Raw genomic sequence first — 20,624 nt, 5'->3', positions numbered from 1 at the left:
CATACCTACTATGTTTCTCTCTATTGTTCTTTGAGTGATTCTTAACTTAAATACTATGGAAACCAAAAAGATGTGATTTTTATTAGAGGAAGAAATTTAGTGTCATTAAAAGAACATTCAATTCTTCAAGGGCAATATAATCCAGTTTCTTCAGTTGAAGAAAGTGATAGCCAAGTGCTACTGTTATTTTAATAAATTGTATATAAGGGCCAAATAACTGTATTTTTTTGTTTTTTGTTTTCCTAACACAAAGGGGTTGAGTGACTTGCTCAAGGTCATATAGCTAGATAATTAAGTATCTGAGGCCAAATTTGAACTCAGGTCCTCCTGACTCCAGGGCTGGTGCTCTATCCACTGTAACACCTAGCTGTCCCTAAATAACTGTTAATGATTACACATGGTAGAAAAATTAGAAGAATTTACTTTCTCCTTTGGAAGGAGAATGACTCATTCAATGTGGACGTCATAAGATCATTTACAGCTTTCACCTTTTTGCTTTCTTTTTTCTATTTTTCATCCTTAAATTCTACTGGGAAAACTCTGTTTTAGTTGGATCTCTCACTATGTTTCTTTTTTTTCCCTTTTTTTTTTTAGATTTTTGCAAGGCAAATGGGGTTAAGTGGCTTGCCCAAGGCCACAAAGCTAGGTAATTATTAAGTGTCTGAGACCAGATTTGAATCCAGATATTCCTGACTCCAGGGCTGGTGCTTTATCTACTGTGCCACCTAGGTGCCCCCTCACCACGTTTTTTTGCTGAGGAGCTTTAGCCCATAATCTTCTTCTATCTTCCTGTGTAACAGATTACACACAAGCTCATACCATTTTTGTCGTGAACTATGATATGCTTTCTGGAATGGAAACAGGAAAGGCAGTTTGATGGGGCGTGTACTGCTTCTGTGCATCAGTGGTAGTTGAATAGGAGATTTTTGTGGTGGTGATGGTACAGAAAAAGGAAAGTCCTTTTCCCACAGGTATTACTCTCTTCAGTTACTGACTGAACCAGAGTTTGTGGTTTGGTGAGCACTGCTATGTCCAAGACCCTTGAGATCAGAGTCCTGGGCTCTTCATGATCTGAGGGGTTGGTAGTGATGAAGGTTTGACCAACATAGCACAACTACCACCTGTCCCTCTTTCTTTGAATTGTTTTGCTGATTCTTCAATTCAAAAAACTAAAGTTACCTTCTACTCCTTAAGATCACTGCGATTATTATTTCACATTCTTATCAGGTTGAGAAATTATGCCATTGTTCTTTCAAGGCTAGAATTTGGAGTCCTCTCCTCTTGAGGGTATGTGTGTGTGTGTGTGTGTGTGTGTGTGTGTGAGAGAGAGAGAGAGAGAGAGAGAGAGAGAGAGAGAGAGAGAGAGAGAGAGAGAGGGAGAGAGAGAGAGAGGGGGAGGGAGAGGGAGGGAGGGAGGGAGGGGGGAGAGAGAGAGAGAGAGAGAGAGAGAGAGAGAAGAGAGAGAGAGAGAGAGAGAGAGAGAGAGAGAGAGAGAGAAAGGAGGGAGAGGGGAGAGAGAAAGAGGGAAGGAGGGACAGAGACTGTGTGTGTGTGTGTGTGTGTGTGTGTGTGTGTGTGTGTGTGTGTGTGTGTCTGCAAGCATACTGCATGCATATGCACAGGAGATGTGGATAAATGAAGTTTATACTCAAAGACTACCATTAGTGGATCTCTGGGAATGGGATCAAGAATCACATCTGTTCAAAGCTTTGCTGCATGCTCAGGGTCTCATACAGAAGGTTAAAATGAGGAAAAAAAATTCACTTTGCAAATGACTCTCAATCTCAAACTCAAAAATCTCAAAAACAGAACATTTTCTCCGCAAGAGTGGCAGTTAAGCAATCTGGTCCCACCAGATCAACAATAATACCCAGGAGGTACCAAGGTATTGATATCCTCTCACAGAAAAATACAGTCCCAACCCAAAGGTTCATCTCTTTGTACTTAATTAGAGTGATCAAGGAACTCCCCTTAATGAAGCATTACTTGTCAGGTCTACCTTATCTAGATGAATTACATTGCTCTCAAAGTCTCAAACATTCACTAACCTGTAGCTCAACTAACTAAGACGTTCTTTATATGCCAATTCTTTATGATCATTAAAATTCTCATAATATATATTTTTAAAAAATGATCAAAACAATCTTGTAGGCCCTAGGCAGTCTGTTTACTCTGCTTACTGGATAATACAATGCTTCTAGTAGGGCATAAGAAATGCACAGAAATGACTGACTACAATATAAGTTAGAATGTGAGAAATGTCAATCAATCGAAAAAGAGGAATAAGAGATGAAGAAAGGAAAACATCAACTGTATATAGATAAATAAAGGAAAGATTTATAGGTCAAGATTTGAACTGAGTATTGAAAGAAGAAAAGAATGTAAAGTTGAAGATGTAATGGAAAAGACTTCTAGACAACTGGTGATGGATGAGGGGAGGCTGAGGCATTTGTGTGTTTGTGAAGGAAAGGCTAAGGCAAAAATAGGCACCACAAAATCAGGAAATACTTAATAATATAATTTGTCCAAAACATTGAGTTTGTGAAGGAAAACAATGTGAAATAAAGTTTGAAGGGCATGTTGGAGTCAGATTTTTGGAAAATTTTGAAACTTCTAGATGAAGTGGTGGATTAAGTGCTGAATGCTGAATCAAGACCTGAGAACTTGAACAAATACCTATGTGTCTCTGGGCAAATTACTTGACTTCTCTCAATCTTACTTTGCATAAATAAATTGGAGATAATAATAGATGTGAGAATCAAAAGTCAATATATGTAAAGTTCTTTGTAAACATTAAAGTACTATATAAAAGCCAAGTTGTTACGAGTGGTAATAGTGGTAGTAGTGGTGGTATCTCATTTTATTGTTGGATGTCTTGTTAAAATGTTCTTGCTTAGAGTGGAGTAAAATCTTATCCATATAACTAGTTCCTTCTGGAGTAAAATGAACTAAAATCCAAAATTAATCTATGTTGACTAGGGATTAAATAAAGCTAACTGGAATAATGGGAATAGTTTTATTAAAATGAATAATCTTTCACTAAAAATGAATTTAATTGATAACAGTTTTATATTTGAGATCCTCTTAATTAAGCTTTCTTAGAAATTATGTTTTGTTAAGTGGGTTTAACAAGCAGGTTTTTATGAAAAAAGCTCATAATAAACAAAATATTCTATTTATAAGCAACCAATTTTATATTCACAATATGTAAACATTATCCTAACTATAAGTTCTGTTCTTCTTATTCAAGTATATCAAATTTTTTTCTAAGTAACCATGTAAAATTACACCCATTAGTTGAATGTTCTCTTAGATCAAGTCAGAATTTGTTTTAAGCTAAATGAAATTGCATCATACAAAACAAAAAAGCATATAGGTAATTTTTAAGATAAACTAAATTTTTATAAAAAGGAAAATAAAGAGAATTTCTGAGCAATGTTTCCTATTAACACTTACCTGACTACTCCCTGCCTTCAGAAGAAGCAAAGAGATAAAAAAAAGAAAAAAGATAACTGAGCAATAACAAAAACCACATGATTATAAACTAAGGCAATATTTGAGGAGAAATCTAAGGAACAATGAAAAGGGATAAACATATTAATTCCTTTGGCTCCTTTTGTGTCACTGAAAAAGAATGTTCTCTAAAACCTAAATTTAATTGCTTCAAATTGATACAAACTATAAAATACAGATACATATAGAAAATGTAAAGGTCGTTTGGACTTCAGTATAAACAAAAACTATGAAAAACTCACAAAACTATAGCAGATAAATATGAATGAATTATATACACATGCAAAAATAATAGCTAACATTTATAGTGTCTATTACATGCAGGAATTGTGCTGAGTGCTTCACAATTATTATCTCAATTGGTACTTATAATACCCCTGGGTCAAATGTGCTGTTATCATCTCTATTTTACAGAAGAGGAAACTAAGACAAACAGAAGTTAAGTAACTTGTCCAGGATCACATAGAGTTTGAAAGCAGATCTAAATTTAGATCTTCCTGATTCAAGGACCATCACTCTATCCATTAGAACACCCAATCTCCCTGACTTTATGTCTTCTGTCTGTGAGCCAGTGTCCCTAACTTTTGAAAGATTCATCACCTGGTTGTCTTTGGGTGATGACTTTTTTGGCATAGATGGGGGAGGGATGGAGTGGGGTTGTCCTCATAGGCCATTTGGGATTGGACTCAGTACTCAGACTGAGAAAAAAAAATCAAAGGATCCTTAAAGTTTGTATAATTGTATAATTAAAAAAATTAAGTTCATGATTTTCTTCTTTAACTGGAGTTTAGATTTTAGTTTTTCTTTTATGAATCAATAAGGGCAAATTCAAATAGTATGTCTAACAATATATTAGGACCAATATCTTCTTAATGAGTATTTTTTAAATGAAAGCAATAAACTCACTTGATTCTTGGTCTCCATCAATTCAATCAATTCAAATTCAGACCAATAATATTTGAAAGTATTTGCCAATACTTTGATATACTTCTGTAATTTAGAAGTAAAGAAAATATCCTGGTTGTGACAATACATGTAAAAATTGGAGGGAATGATATTTTTATTTTCCAATATATTTTTATTATACTAAGCATTTTCAAATAACATTTTATAAAAATTTTTAATATTCATTTCTTAAATACTTTGACTTCCAAATACTCTTCCTGCCTACTTCTTTCCACTTTCCTTGAAAAGGCAAGCAATTTGAAATAGATTATACATGGGAAGTCACACAAAACATGATGCAAAAGAAAACACGAACAAAAATTCCAAGAAAAAGAGTAAAAAAAAGTATGCTTTGATCTGCATTCAAGACTCCTTCAGTTCTTTCCCTGGAAGTGGATGCATTTATTGCTGAGAATAGCTAAATTATTCAGTTGATCATTATATAATATTGCTTTCACTATACATGATAGTTTATTGGTTCTGTTCACTTTACTTTTTATCAGTTCAGGTAAATCTCAGGTTTTTCTGAAAGTATCCTGCTTGTCATTTATTGTAACAGAATGATATTCCATAACAATCATAGTCTACAATTTGTTCAACCATTCACCAGTTGACTGGCATCCCTTCAATTTCCAATTCTTTACCCAATGTAAAAAGAGCTACTGTAAATATTTTTTGTTAAATTGAGCATTTTCCCTTTTTTTTAAAGTTTTTGCAAGGGTTAAATGGCTTGCCCAAGGCCACACAGCTAGCTAATTATTAAGTGTCTGAGTCTGGATTTGAACTCAGGTATTCCAGGGCTGGTGCTCTATCCACTGCACCACCTAGCCACCCCAATCCTTTTCCTTTTTTTAAAAAATCTCTTTATGATATATATATATATATATATATATATATATGTAGTAAAAGATACTATTGCCGTGTCAAAGGCTTTGCACAGTTTAATAAAGCAATGCATTAATGTCTCAATTTTTCCACATCAGAAAAGGGTGATATCGGCACAAATAAAGACAATCTTTTGAAATCTAATCCTACTTCTGCTCACACTTTTCCTAATAAACAAAGAATATATGTTTGAATTTTTTACTTCCTAAACAAATGCATATTTCTCTATAAGTGCAAACAGGATTACCTTACTATTAGCTACCTAATTAATATGTCCTAACAACACAGGTACTTCTAAATTAGACCTGTACATGATAAACCCTGTCAAGAAAGCACTTACTGGGGCAGCTAGGTGGTACAGTAGATAGAGCACCAGTCCTGGAATCAGGAGGATCTGGGTTCAAATTCCGATCTCAGACATGTAATAATAACCTAGCTGTGTGACCTTGGACAAGTCACTTAACTCCATTGCCTTACAAAAAGCAAAAAAAAAAGCACTTACTAAGCAAAAATGTATCTGAAACTGGTATTGTATAATAAGTTCTAACAGTTTCAATATTAACATTTTAAAATAATATTTCTACCAAATTAAAAAAAATTCAAATTCTGATTTTTTTATGCATGTAATTCTAAAGTTGGCAGTTACCTTTCATCTACTGTCGGTTCTTTTTGTTGTAAATGAGGCTTGACTCCAAACATTGGCCGGATGTTTGTTGATAAGGCTCTGATGGTGTATGTAATTTCATTTTCCCTTGTAACATCACTATCATATCCTAGCATCAAAAATATGAGAATTATTGCTCTCTTAGAAATAAAGAAGACTGGGTTAATTGCTATGGTGATTTCATAAACTTGATAACAATAGACTAACCTCTCCCTCTCTGCATGCTGCCCCCCCCCAAAAAAAATCCCAAAAAACAAAGCAAACCAAACAGCTTATGATTTGGATTTCTCTGATTGGCAGAGGTGTGACTTTTAAGAGTCATTTTTGGATAAATTGTTAGCACTTCCTTGAATTCCACACAAAAAAGGGAAGTAAAGCAACATCTCAATGATTATGCCTAGAAGGTTGTGTAGCTTGATGACTCAAACTGTGAAGTCAGAAAGATTGGCTTCAAATGTACTGGTTGTGTGACTGTGAGACAGGCACTAGCCTCTTGTGTGCCAGGCAACTCTGAGTCATAAAAAAGTTGCTCACTGCAACAATGGAGAGAATTTCCATACTCAGTTTTATAACCTCAGGTCACCTAAAATACAATTTCCTTTTAATATTTTGGATTTGCTTAATAAAAACTAATTTTAGAATAAAAAATGTGTTTTCACCAATTTAATTTTTTTAAAAGTTTGATGAAAAGAGTCAAAAGGCATGAGAACCAATAATTTGATTTAAAATGTACTATTTATACATGCCACAATGGTGGAAAAATATGATGACCTCATCTATATATTAAATAATAAAAATCATTATCCTAGGTGAAAATGATTTATTAAAAGTTCAAAATACATTTATAATCAACATGTTTCTCAAACCATCATTAGACAGAGTAACAGATAATTTTTCCTAATTTAAAAATTAACAACCCTAAAATTTTAAATGAACTATAATGAACTATCAAATTCCTCAATACATAACTAAGCTATATATTTTGTTTTTTAATTTACCTTATAGAAAACTCAGTTTCAGCATTTAAAAAAGGAAATGTGATGCTAAAAGTAAAATTTTACTCCATTAATTTCATTTGATATTTTATTAGATATAAAAATTGTTTCATATGTTATCACTGTCCTTATGAATAAAGTGATCATTCCTAATCTAGCTCCCAAATTTTAAATAATTATATATTGCTAAAATTTTCTGATACTTTCTTTAAAATCAATTTTAAAATTACATACCTCCATCTTCTTCTGACTCTATATCAGATTCTTCACTATCACATGGTCTTTTGTCTCGGTAACCTTCCATTTCATATATCCAGACCATAAGAGAGGTATCTGGACCTCCTACTGTGACCAATAAGCTGTCATCATAAGTCCAGCGAACGTTTGTGACATGAGTGCTATGGGCTACATATTTCTTAAACTTTCCAAATTTTCCCTAAAAATGAAAAAAATGGGAGTTTAATTTAGAAAGTACATTTATAATTACTTTAAATGCAAGATTAAAAATATAATCTTGAACATTTAATAGTTTAAGCAATTTTTATTATGTTTTAAAATAAATGATCAAGATAATCTTGGGGAATTTTAATTTACAAAGTAAAAAGCTAGCTAGTTATAACTCTCATTACAATGACTTTCTTATTTATATACAATGTCTTTGAAAATATTTTATTAATACTCCATGTATTGTTTTCTTTGTAAATATAAGAAAATGCAAGTTTATAAAGTAGTAAGAATGCAGTTACATAATTTTCCTCCATTTAGTACAAATAATACTAAGAAAAGTTCTGCAAAACTTAAATGTATTATAAAATAGTTTCACTGCTATGTGTTTAAAAGAATTGGTAAAGTAATAAAATAAATGGATTACAGTGATTCTTGAAATTAATAAATCCTCTGAGAATGATCTTGCTCTTAAAAAAATCTAGTAAATAAGAGATGAGATTAGAAAAATCCTTTGAGCAGTTAGATGGGAAGGAAATTTTGTTACACTTCGTAAGCCTATCATTATTTTAATTTCTAGTATTTATGGTCTGACAAAATCTGTTTTTTAAAACATTTTGTTTGATAATAAATGTATTGCTATGTGTGATTTAAAGAATGCAATCTTACAACACATCAATATTAGATATGAACAATTAACTTGGAACCAAAATCAGAAAAAAATTTTCTATGCCTTTCAAATTATTGAAAAACTTCATATAAAATTAATAAGCAATTTATTTTAAAATTAGTACATCATTAAAAAATAAAATTGCTATAATATTGTTTGGCTATTCCACCCATTTACTGTGTAATTCGGTCCAACTATCCATTTTGACACTATTTTGTCTAATAATACAATTTTGAATAACTGATGATATTAGCTGAAGTATGGATACCAATTTCTCTAAAATACCATGAAATGAATTAGCTATGTTAGTTCTTTTATTTTCAATGAAAAAATATATACATACTTTAGCAGGATATCTAAATAACTTCACAAATCCAAAATCATCACCAGTAGCTAGGACTACACGGTCACTTGTAAGACAAGAGGCAGTTACATCTGTGACTTCTCCAATTATTGGCCAGATTCCCTCACAGCAAGAACCAAGCACACTTGTCCACGATGCCCAACCAATTTTTTCTACCTATAAAAATAGTTTTAGGCTTTACATAATCAACAAGTAATAGAAAAAACTTTCAAATATTACTTCTTATAGACTATTATGAAATGAATTAAGTGTATCACCTGAAAGAAAATTTGTCATCATATAATAAAGGCTCTATGGTAGAAGGAATGTTGATTTAAATATTTAATCTGCTTTATCTATAATCTTACTCTTAATAGAGAAATCAACAATCTTTCCAATTAATGAGGCTCAAAGAAGGTAAGTATTGTGAAGGGCTGCAGGTAAGGTGGGAAAAGAACAGGACATGCAGTCAGGGAAGACCTGGATTCAAATCCAGGACATAGCCTATGACTAGGGACAAGTCACTTAATCGAAGACTGGTTCACAAAATGCACATAATTGTAGTACTTCCTTGACAAGATTGTTGAACATCAAATGAGATGATATATGTAAAGTATGTGCAATGATAATAATGCTTTATCATAATACTAATTTAATTAATCTATTTTTTTTTGGCAAGGCAATGGGGTTAAATGACTTGCCCAATGTCACACAACTAGGCAATTATTAAGTGTCTGAGGCCACATTTGAACTCAGGTCCTTCTGACTCCAGGGCCAGTGCTCTATCCACCTAGCTGCCCCAATCTAAATTACTAGTATTACTCTAAACATGAAATTGATCCTTATAGACAATCTAATTTCTTTTGTGCAAGAGGCATAATGAAAACAGAACCCAACTTGAAGTCAAAGACCTGAGTTCAAGTTTTATCTGGGACAAGTACTGGCTGTGTAACATTTCCTAGGCAAGAACTCTCAGACCTACAGGCAACTTTGTAAAACTATAAGGAATTTCCTCATTTCATTAAACCAGTGAAATCCCCACCTATTACTTAAGCAAATTATCTTTAGTTTTCATGACTGGAAATAACAATAGTTGTTTATAGCTGTCTATAAAATATCTCTACTTGAGGAGAGATATTAAGTTACCTTTTTAAAAATTTTCTTTGCTTGATGTTCAATTTGCTTAACTTTTCCCCACAGGTTCTATTTTCTACTTCTATGTAGTTCACAGTTTACTAAAACCATGAGGAAGAAAGTTAAACATGTTTTTGGTTTTGGAAAATAACTGGATCATTCAAACATTGTTCATTCTCTTTCATTATCTACCTAAATCTACTTCACAATAAGAACGAATACTTCAAATAATATCCCACAATTGCTAATGAATGAAAACGACTTCACGTGTATTTAATGTGGGAAGGATAGAAAATAGGCATTGGACTTTTAAAAAACATTCACATAGAAAAATTCTCATCAATAATTTGTTTTCCTACCTCTAGACTAGGAATAATCTGATTTTTCCCTCGGGGAGCTTCAAAGAATAATTGTTCTTTAGCACCAGTATTGACCTGTAAAAGCTTTCCTTTAGAAAAACATAAACAAATAGAGAATATAAGGTCTCATTTCTGGTTCTTATACAAGGAAAAATATTAAGTTTAAAAGTTTATAAAACACTTTATTTTGCTCTAGAAATTTAATAATGTAGATAACTAAATTCAATTCAATTTAACAAAACTTATTAAGCACTTACAAAGGTAAAAATGAAAGCAATTTCTGTACTTTATGAGATTAAATGTGCTTAAAGAAAACAACAGATATAGATAGGTCCTGATTAGTGTGAATGATGTATTCCCTAAAGTAGTCATATGTATCAGAATTCACATATATTTAAATTTACATTATCTGAAGTTGAAATTATATAAAATATGATTATCGGTATCAGCTCAATGGAAATATATAGTACAAATTCAAAAATGCAGTCACTTTAGGAGAATCATTGTTTATACTAATCAAGAACTAAAATTATATATATAAATATATATTATATATATAAATTTAAATAATTTCAAATTAATTTTGAAGGGAAAAGAATTGGCAACTGGGTGGGAGGCCTTGGGAAAGACATTTTGCAGGTGAGAATTAAGCTGCGGTATAAAGGAAACTGTAAGCACCAAGGGTTGAAAGTAAAGTAAAACATTCTGTGCATGACAGAGAGCTTGCCTGTGCAAAGGTGTGAAAGTGGGAAATGGAGTGTGACAATGGGGAAGAGTAAGCAGGCCAGTTGGATTGTAATGCAGAATGTTAAGAATGTTAAAAAATATATAAGTTAAAGCTAGGTCACTAAGGGCTTTCCATGTCAAACAGAGGAGCTTCTTTTTATCCTAGAGAAAATAGGTAGCCATTGAACTTCTTGAGCAGGAGAACAATGCGGACAAGCCTGAGGAAAGATAATGAATTTCTCTGAGAAAATTTAGAGATACAACCCAAAATATTTAGAAAAATATTGGCTAAGAAATCTGAAGGCACAAAACTCATACACTTTTTTTTTAGGTTTTTGCAAGGAAAATGGGGTTAAGTGGCTTGCCCAAGTCCACACAGCTAGGTAATGTCTGGGACTGGATTTGAACCCAGGTACTCCTGACTCCAGGGCCGGTGCTTTATCTACTGCGCCACCTAGCTGCCCCTAAAACTCATACACTCTTAAAAATCTTTATTTTACTATACCATGCCAATTTCAGAATTTAGGGGGATTATATTTTTTAAATTACAAAAACTAGGTAATGGTTGGTTCTCAAAGATTATCTACTTAGCAAATGTGAAATCATTATGTTAAATCCCGTGTTGACACAAAAATGTAATATCATTTGTAAAGTATGATTTTACTATCATTGTAAAAAATCAGTACTATTATTGTAAAATATAATGTATATTATAAATTGTGTTATAAATGGAAGAAATGAAAATACTTTAGCATAATATTTTAAAGAGTTTTAAAAACAAGAAATATCTCCATGGATCACTATTATTGGTAATATTAGAATTAATTTCATAAAATTGTGAATGTTTTATATATATATATATGTAAAATGACATAGGTCTTTTTTAAAATAATAATACTTATATGTTTTTGAGTTAAGAAATGTAATTTGTGTTTTTATTTTCCTAATGTAATGCATTGAATACAATTTTCTTTGGAAATTAGTGCTATTCAAGTTCTTACCTCTTAAATCCCAGTCAATATGTGTTATGTAACTGGTAGCACCTTTGCAGATTCCTACTCGTTTACTACTCATTACATTATAGATGTCTACAAAGCTGTCATAGGATGCCACAGCTAGATATTTTCCAGAACCTAAAATACATGAAGAGGAATACTGCTGTGTAAGTTTTCATAGCTTATTTTCTGCTATTACAGATAGTTACACTTATTCTAAACTTTAAAAAATTAAACAATTCATTGATAACTTTCATAAGTATAATCATACTTTAAAAATTAAATAATAGATAAAATTCAGAGAATCATTTCAGATACATTTGGTAAGAAAACAATGAAAAAGAGTTATACTTATATAATTTTGTGAAAGGAAATTTTGTATACTTTTCAAGTAAAACAAACAATCCCCCAAAACTTCTTTTAATTTTTGGAAGAAATAGTAAATTGTCATAGGAAAATTTTATCTTTTAATGTTTATTCCATTATACTGTCCTTAATTATAGTACTATACTGCATTATAATAGTGTACTTAATAATAATATATGAATTTGTATAAATATATATGTATATATGGCACTAATTCATGGGAATTTATAAAATAATATCTATCTAATTGTCTACTGAGAAACTTTAAAAAGTAAAATATTCTTACACAAACAATATTATTTCAACATATTTAGCTAACAAATTCAAGTGTCTGTCAAATTAAATTATATATCTCTTGAATCCTACCAGGTGAAAAGCGAATATCTGAGATAACATCCTTTCTGTGGTGAAAGGAGACGAGATCCTCTAAGGTGTCTGCATTCACTATTAAGAAACTTCCATCATTGAGACCTACAGCTAAAGCTTTACCATCAGGAGAAAAACAACAGCACCTCCCCCCTAGGAAAAAAAAAGAAAGAGATTACGTTATTTCAAGAAATTTCCTAATAAATCAAGTGAACATTTTTTAAAATTTAAAAACATAGGTCTTCATAACATTTTTTAATTTCAAAGAGAATACAAAAATTCATTCTTCTACACTGGAGCTTAAACAACAAAGCTAATTCAACATTTACTGACTGTTTATAATGTATAGTTACTGTACCTGATAAGTAAATAAGAAGATGAATTAAAATTGGAGAATAGAAGGTTCTAAAATAAGGTACTTTCACAAATAAATATAGACAAAATAGAATATGAAAATACAGAATAGGTAGAAACAAAGTGTTATGAGATGTTGAAGAAATGTGAGATCAGTTTTACCTGGGAGGATTAAAGTCAAAATATCAAAGAAGAGGTCGCATTCAAACTGGGCTTTGAAGGATAGGCTGGATTTCCAATGGTGGAAATGTAAGGGAAAGACATTCTAGTATCTGAAGATAAATTACTCCTTTCCCATTCTCAAACCTTCTCTATTAAAATATAAACTCTCATTCTTTCAGCATAATGGGGTTTCTTGTCCCTTCAAGTTTCTTACTACCTGCTTCTGTGCATACAGATTATCAATGCCCTTTTTAAATGTAGAGCCCCTGAATGAGAATGAGATAAAACAATCTAGAAAATGTGGAAGAATAAAGAAAAGTTAATTTTGACTGTTCTAAAAAATACTTATTAGGAGATGTGAGATTAGATTAGAAAAATAGATTAGAGGCTGACAATGTAGAGGTCTTCAAAAGACAAGAATACAGCCATACATCTGACATGAAAATAAACATTCAGATTACTTTTAAGATACTTGACAGAACCTTCGATAGAATGATTGGATCCAAAGTGTAAATTAGTGTGTATACATATGAATATAGAAGGAGGTTATTATAGTGGGACATGGCAGAGTTCTTTTCTAGTCAATATTTTTATCAGTCACTCAAATGAAGGCACAGATAGCATATTAATCAAGTTTCATTACTGGAAATTTTGTGTTTAGGTTGGGAAGGATAGTTAATATATTAAGTGACTGAACTGAGATAAAAGATCTCACATGATTGAGCCAAATCTTATTTTGATGGATCTGTGATGTCAATGAAATTAGTGTTTCCTCTAATGCTGCAGACTTCAAATGACTATACTAACTCATCCTGACTCTTGCATACTCTCCATAAGCCTCCCTTAGAATAAACCCAAACAAGTTGGGTATATCCCTATGATTTCTTGATATTGTATGAATACCAAAGGAGTGCAGTTGTCCATCAGTTATCTACTGCTCTTTTCATAAGTGATACTCTTTTTTTTTTTGAATCATGCATGCTCTGGTGACATCTTTTGTTTTTTAGGTTTTGTTTTTTTTGCAAGGCAAATGGGGTTAAGTGGCTTGTCCAAGGCCACACAGCTAGGTAATTTTTAAGTGTCTGAGACCGGATTTAAACCCAGGTACTCCTGACTCCAGGGCCGGTGCTTTATCCACTGTGCCACCTAGCTGCCCCTGGTGACATCTTCTTATACTATACCTTTTGTACACATCTTGGAAGTTTATAACTCACAGCTTATGCACACACACACATGTGAAATTCTTCATTGCTCTTTAATTCTTTGTAAACTCTTGCAACTTTGGTTCTTTTCTTTCCTTACTGAAGAAGACCAAAATTACATCACTACATTAGAGATAAATTACAGTGTGTCCAACTGTGGCTGATCAGACCAATACAAGTTCAGAATGCTTTACCCCAGGTCTGGCACAGATAGTCCATGTTAACTCTGAATTTATGTATCTCATGTGTCCTTTGAACTACTTCAATTCTGCCTTACTCATAGAATTGTGAAGTACTGTCATTGATGATGGCATGCCATGCTGGGCAGTTCTGTGCCAGTGTCTCCCATGTTGAACAATCATTTCTAAAGTTCTTAAAAGAAATCTTCAAAGTGTCCCTGTATCACTTCTTCTGACACCCTTGTGAGCTCTTGCGTTGTGTGAGTTCTCCATAAAACAGTCTTTTGGCAAGCATGTTTGGCATTCTAACAACATGGCCAGTCCATTATAGTTGAGTTCTCATAGCAGAGTTTGGCTGCTTGGCAGTTTAGCTAGAGAAAATACCTCAGCGTCTGGTATCTTCTCCTGCCAGGTGATTTTCATAATCTTCTTATGACAATTTAAATGGAAGCAATTCAGTTTCCTGACATGGCGCTGGTAGACTGTCCAAGTCTCATAGGCATAGAGCAATGAAGTCAACACAACAGCTCTAGACCTTCAGTTTGGCAGTCAGTCTTCTTTCCCACACTTTCAAAGTCTCCCAAATACTGAGCTAGCTCTGGTGATGCAAATGTCAACCTCATTATCAATGTGTACCTTCCTGGAAAGAACACTGCCAAGATAAGTGAACTTATCCACTGTATTCAAAACTGCTCCATTTTCTGTAATATTCTTAGTAACCTTAACATACCACGAGAAGAAAATTATTAATACACTGGCTTTTGTTTGAGAGAGAAGTTTGAGCCTGAGAACTGTGATGTGGAGATGACCATAATAAATTCCATGTTCTGTTCTAATAGGTTCCACCTTGGTAGATAGTCTCAAATTATAGCCCTGCTAATAGGCTATGTGAGTTGTCTCTGAACTAGTTCAACTATGTATGGAGAGGCTCATCAACATTAGTTGAACATTAACAACCAATGAAAAAAAGAAAATGTAAAGTATCGCTTAATCTTGTAAAGAGATTTCTTCCATCTCTGGGACAAAAGTGAAATAATAACAGAAATGGTGACAGAGGATTTTGAGAATGACTTATTTTTAGATTATGTTTTATAAAGATTAGTTGGTATCCCTGTCAAATAAATGGCCAGAGTTGACATTCTGAATTGAATCACATATTGACATTTTTGTTATGTATTAACCCAAAAGATAATAAAAAATTAAAATTAAATGGAAGGCTGGCTCATATATTCTCTTTGGTGAAACAAACAAGAATATGGAAAATTTCATTATGAGTCAAAAGGCATTAAGAAAGATTACTTCATGAAATAATTGTCCATCGTTCTTTTATATGCTTATAATAAGCACAAGGAAAAAAGATCACAAAGAAGACAATTAAATCTTTTGTATCAATATATATTGATGAATATAAAAAGTAGGTTAAAACCATACAAATTTAATCAATGTATGCTTTAATACTCAGTGACATCAATGAAAAAATGAGTTTAGTGAGGAGAGTATAAAATATACTGTAAAACATTTTTATTTATGTGTCATGAATAATTTCTTCAAGTTAGATGTTGGATACAGACAATACTGAATGATCTCACAAAATTAAACTAACTACCAGTTATGGTGGTAATTTATGAATAAACAATATCTATAATCAGATCATTGATTTGCTAGAGCAATTATCAAATTCACCACCAAGTTAGAAAAATAAAAGGTAAGAAAATTTATGATGAGAGTAAAACAGTTTACTTGAAATATTCAATCATGGTTGAAAGCAAAGGTTGGATATTAGAGAAATTCTAGGAATCACATGGCAACGAATTAAAAATGGGGTGAAGAAGAAAGTCAAAAGATAATCAAAGTTTCCTGTGTGGGGAACAGAAAAAAAGTAATACAATTAAAATAAATGAGGTAAAGAATTGTAAAAGCATGTTTTGTGTAAAAGGTGAAGAATTAAGTTTTTAAGAGTTTGTGGTACATGGAAAAACAACCATGTGTAAATGTCTCATAGGTGATTAAAATGTATGTCAAGAGCAGAAGATTTTTTTAAGGCAAGGTATACAAATTTGTCAGTTGTTTACCAAGAGATGGAAGCTAAAGCATGGGAAGTAGATGAGATCACCAAGAGAGAAGATGGAGCAAGAAGAAAGTTGAGGAACAAGACCTTTAAGGAATCTGAATAAACAGGAGGTGGGGTGGGAAAATGATCAGGAATCAATAAAGGAAATACTGAAGAGAAATATGCCAGAGATAGAGAAATAACCAGTGTTATAAAAAACAGAGAAGGAAATAGTAAGAACAAGATGGAACAAGAGTTTCTAATACTACAGAGAATTCAATCAGTGAATCAAAATAGAGGCAAAAAGGAAGCATACTATATATACATAAATATACATATATATATATGTGTATATATGGCATTGTGCGAAGTGCTTTACAAATATTTCATTTGATCCTCCAAACAACTCTGGAAGTTAAATCTTGTTATTACCCCCATTTTATTCTTGGAGAAACTGAGGTAAACAGCAGTAGTTAAGGGACTTGCCCAAGGTTATATGTCTGAAGCTTGACTGAACTCGTCTTCCTGACCATAGACCCAGAGCTCTACCCATTGTACCATCTAGTTGCCTTAAAATATACTTAACAGAGCAATTAACCCATAGCCTGGAGCTTCCAAAAATCATGGCGACACATTTCAATTTATGAAATTAAATTCATAATTAGTTCAGTTTTTAAACTTTCTGTTGTTTTCACTGCTGTTTTAGGAGAATGGGAGCAGAATCAGAGAAACTGGATGTCAGAAATGATCTCTGATTAAGGTTTAGTAGGCAGGGAATGGCAGTATGTCAGAGTGGTACTTCATTAGTCACTACCTAGAATGAATCATCACAAAGCTGACCATGAGGTCAGGACTGTGTTGGAAGGACTTTAAAGTGTATTAACCCAGAGTATGGGAAGATAGCCAGGGAAAATGGAAAAGAATTCAGGTACAAGGGAACAGAGCGTTAAGTTTAATATGAATTCAAAAACAGTAAAATGGGGAAGATAGAATTTGGTAGCCAAAGGAGGCCATTTCAAAGAGGTAGATATCTATACTGGGTAGAAATTTTTAAAAAAGAAGCAGGAATGAGAGATAATATCATATAGTGGAAAGACTGCTCAGTTTGAATTCAGCTTTGCCACCTGTTATCTGTGTGACCGAGGGTTAATTTTTTCTGTGCCTCAGTTTCTTCCTTGGTCAGTAAGAAGGCTTGGACTAGGTGACCTCTGAGACTATGTTCCATTCTATTTCTATGAGTCTATGAATATAAACCAGAAAGGCAGAATGAAATGATATTAGCATCTTCTCCTAGTTTTTGTTCTGGTTTTTTACTTTGTTTGAATACCAATCAGAAACAAACCTGGAAGCATTTCAGTGTCCTGGTTTCTATACATTTTTTTGCAAATTTTTTAAAAATAGTATTCAAAATAGGTTTTGAGGTCACAGAATTCCCCAATAGGGACTTAATTGGAATTTCCTGTCTAAATCACGGACCCTCAAGGTATCATGGATAGATTTTAAGAGTTCCAATAACTGGATAAGTATTTTTTTTTTGGTATTGTGATAATTGTATTTGGAGATAAGTGACTTCATTAGTAAGTTGATATAATTTAAAAAATATTCATTTAAAAATTCATTTAAAAACATTGTTCTGAAAAGGGGTTCATAGACTTCACCAGACTGTCACAGGGGTCCAAGACATTAAAAAGATTAGGAATTCCTGTTTTAGCTATTATTGGATAATACCTGACTAGATGTGGTGGTTTACAGATCTCAGCAAAGCATTAAAAAAGTTATGTGGCACAGTGGATAGAGCACTAACCACTGATCCTGGAGTCAGAAGACTTGAGTTCTAAGAGTACTCAGACACTTAATGCTTACTTAGCCGTGTGACCTTGGGCAAGTCACTTAACTCCATTGCCTTGCAAAAAACAAACCAAAAAGTTATAGAAGTCACAAGAGCCTGGTGACTTCATCCTAACATATATTAATAGAAGGGGAGAGTTGGTCTTGAAGAGTTTGGATAGCTGAAGCCCAGCAGATGTTTTCAGAGAACAACCAACACCCAGAAAATCAGTGGAGATAGTCATTTTAGTGATAAGTTAATAATAGATGTTAAGCCACTAAAGTTGAACACTTTGTACTGAGTGCTGTGTTACTATCAATCCTCTCCCACCTCCTGAAGCATCTGGCTTTGTCAGTTATTCTCATATCACCATCTCCATAACTTCAATCATAAATTCTTCACTTTTTCCTGTAATCCCCCTGAAGTAATCATCTACTTTCATTTTTGAGTTCTTGAACCAAAGAATTCAGATTTATGCAGGGGAGAAAATTTGACCTTTATTCCCTTCTTGCCTTCTTTATTCAAAGTGGGATAATTTTAGGCAGAGAACAGAGAAATTTTTGGAAGTTTCTATATGTACTCCATCAGTTTTATCCAGCACCATTTGGAAATAGTTACAAAATTAAAGATGTCTGTTTATAATAAGTTAAGGGCCTTTGTTTCTGATTTTTAAAAATTATTTAGGAGGTCTGGGCCTGCATTTTGTGCATATTTTCTTAAAGAAGATAACACAAGGGAAGAAGAAAAGACTGTCTTTTTTTTTTTTGCAAGGCAAATGGGGTTAAGTGGCTTGCCCAAGGCCACACAGCTAGGTAATTATTAAGTGTCTGAGACCGGATTTGACCCCAGGTACTCCTGACTCCAGGGCTGGTGCTTTATCCACTATGCCACCTAGCCGCCCAAAGACTGTGTCTTAACAGAAGTGGTAGGGGAGTATTTCAGAATCCTCAATTTCTATGTAGTCATAGTACTGACTGATTAGAACAAAGTTAAAAAATCAATAACAAAAGACAAAGATAAGAAGACACTGTAAAGTTTTAACTAAAAGTTAACCTATTCAAAGGTATTGCTGATTTAAAAATGGGAAATAGAATGATAACATTTAATCAACATTTCATCTCCTTGTCAGGCAGAGAAATATGGATATATTAACCAAGGGAAAATAATGATTTAGGATGTAAATCATTTTGTAATTATAGAGAAGAATGGACAAAGGTAGCAAGAATATTATTGCCTGATTATAAGATGCAACTGTACAGGTAGCTTTATATATATGTGTATATATATATATATAATATATATGTGTGTGTGCATATATATATATATATATATGTATGCGAGTTAGTATAAACCATACACATGCAAAATGTATTGCTGTTGTTCAGTCATTTTCAGTTGCACTAATTCTTTATGATCCCTTTTGGGGTTTTCTTGGCAGAGATACTTTCGTGGTTTGCCATTTCCTTCTCCAGATCATTATACAGAAGAGGAAACTGAGGTAAACAGGGTTAAGTGACTTGCCTAGGATCCCATAGCTAGTAATTGTCTGAAATCAGAAGATAACTCTTTCTGACTCCAGGTTCTGAACTCTATTCGCTATGCTACCTATTTGCCCTATAATATCTATGTGTGTTTGTGTGTGTGTGTGTGTGTGTGTGTGTGTGTGTGTGTATTTATAAATATATAGTATATATTGTTTATATATTATGGGTGTATGTCCATTTTGCTTCTATTTTCTCAAGATCTTTGGACAAAAAAAAGGAAAACAAAAGTTGCTAAAATGGGATTGAAATCCAAGAAAAATAAAGAGATAGCAAGAGAATACCTAGATACCTTTGTTAAGTTCAGGTTACAAGATGCAGATGAACCACATCTTAGATTACTGAAATAACTGACATATGTGATGACTGAACCCCAGTCAATGATCTTCAAAGCTCATTAAGAATAGGAGTGGGGGTGGGGTGTTTTATGATTTGAGAAGGGGAAACATCAATATATGAAAAAGGAAAAATGAATAGGATCTACAAGTTATAGACTACTGGGCTATATGACTGAGTCCAAGCAAAATTCTAGGAGATTTTAATAAGGAGAAGGTTAGTAAATAATAGAAAAGAAAGAGGTGATCATACATGACTGATATTTTGTCCTTTGTTCTCAAAGAAGGCTGTGAAATCAGGGAGGTGATGTCAAGAAAAGCATATTAATTGGATTTGAGTGAGGGGGACTGTGCTAAGTCACCAGACTTACTTTCTTCTCCAGAGCCATCTGAGTTCAGTGGCCAGATATGAATCAGGACAACTGGAGATGGCCCTGGATGCAGAGCAATGAGGGTTAAGTGACTTGTATAAGGTCACACAGTCGTCTGAGGCTAGGTTTGAACTCCTGTCCTCCTGACTCCAAGGCTGGTGTTCTACCCCTGCACCACCAAGCTGCCAGTTTCCCTG

At 33.0% G+C, this 20,624-nt stretch overlaps 1 protein-coding gene across 16 annotated transcripts in view; it reads right to left on the bottom strand.

Annotated features, from left to right (window-relative positions):
* The window catches only part of EML5 (EMAP like 5), a 244,705-nt gene that overhangs the window by 62,246 nt on the left and 161,835 nt on the right, over positions 1 to 20,624 (bottom strand). For 14 of the 16 annotated variants that reach the window (XR_012478175.1, XM_074235552.1, XM_074235553.1 and 11 more), the window contains 6 exons: positions 12,406 to 12,558; positions 11,680 to 11,811; positions 9,953 to 10,041; positions 8,460 to 8,636; positions 7,237 to 7,438; positions 5,990 to 6,116 (listed from right to left, as the gene is read on the bottom strand). Coding sequence is in view for 15 of the 16 variants with exons in the window: in XM_074235552.1 (XP_074091653.1) it covers positions 5,990 to 6,116; positions 7,237 to 7,438; positions 8,460 to 8,636; positions 9,953 to 10,041; positions 11,680 to 11,811; positions 12,406 to 12,558 (880 nt within the window). In the remaining variant the exon portion in view is untranslated. Of the gene's footprint in view, positions 1 to 5,989; positions 6,117 to 7,236; positions 7,439 to 8,459; positions 8,637 to 9,952; positions 10,897 to 11,679; positions 11,812 to 12,405; positions 12,559 to 20,624 lie in introns of those variants that run through there. The other 2 variants (XM_074235566.1, XM_074235565.1) reach the window with 2 other exon arrangements.

This window comes from Macrotis lagotis, chromosome 4, assembly GCF_037893015.1.
Source record: "Macrotis lagotis isolate mMagLag1 chromosome 4, bilby.v1.9.chrom.fasta, whole genome shotgun sequence".
NCBI classification, from domain to species: Eukaryota; Metazoa; Chordata; class Mammalia; order Peramelemorphia; family Peramelidae; genus Macrotis; species Macrotis lagotis.
Note: the sequence above shows the minus strand (reverse complement) of the source record. Positions and strands in the feature narration are given on the sequence as shown.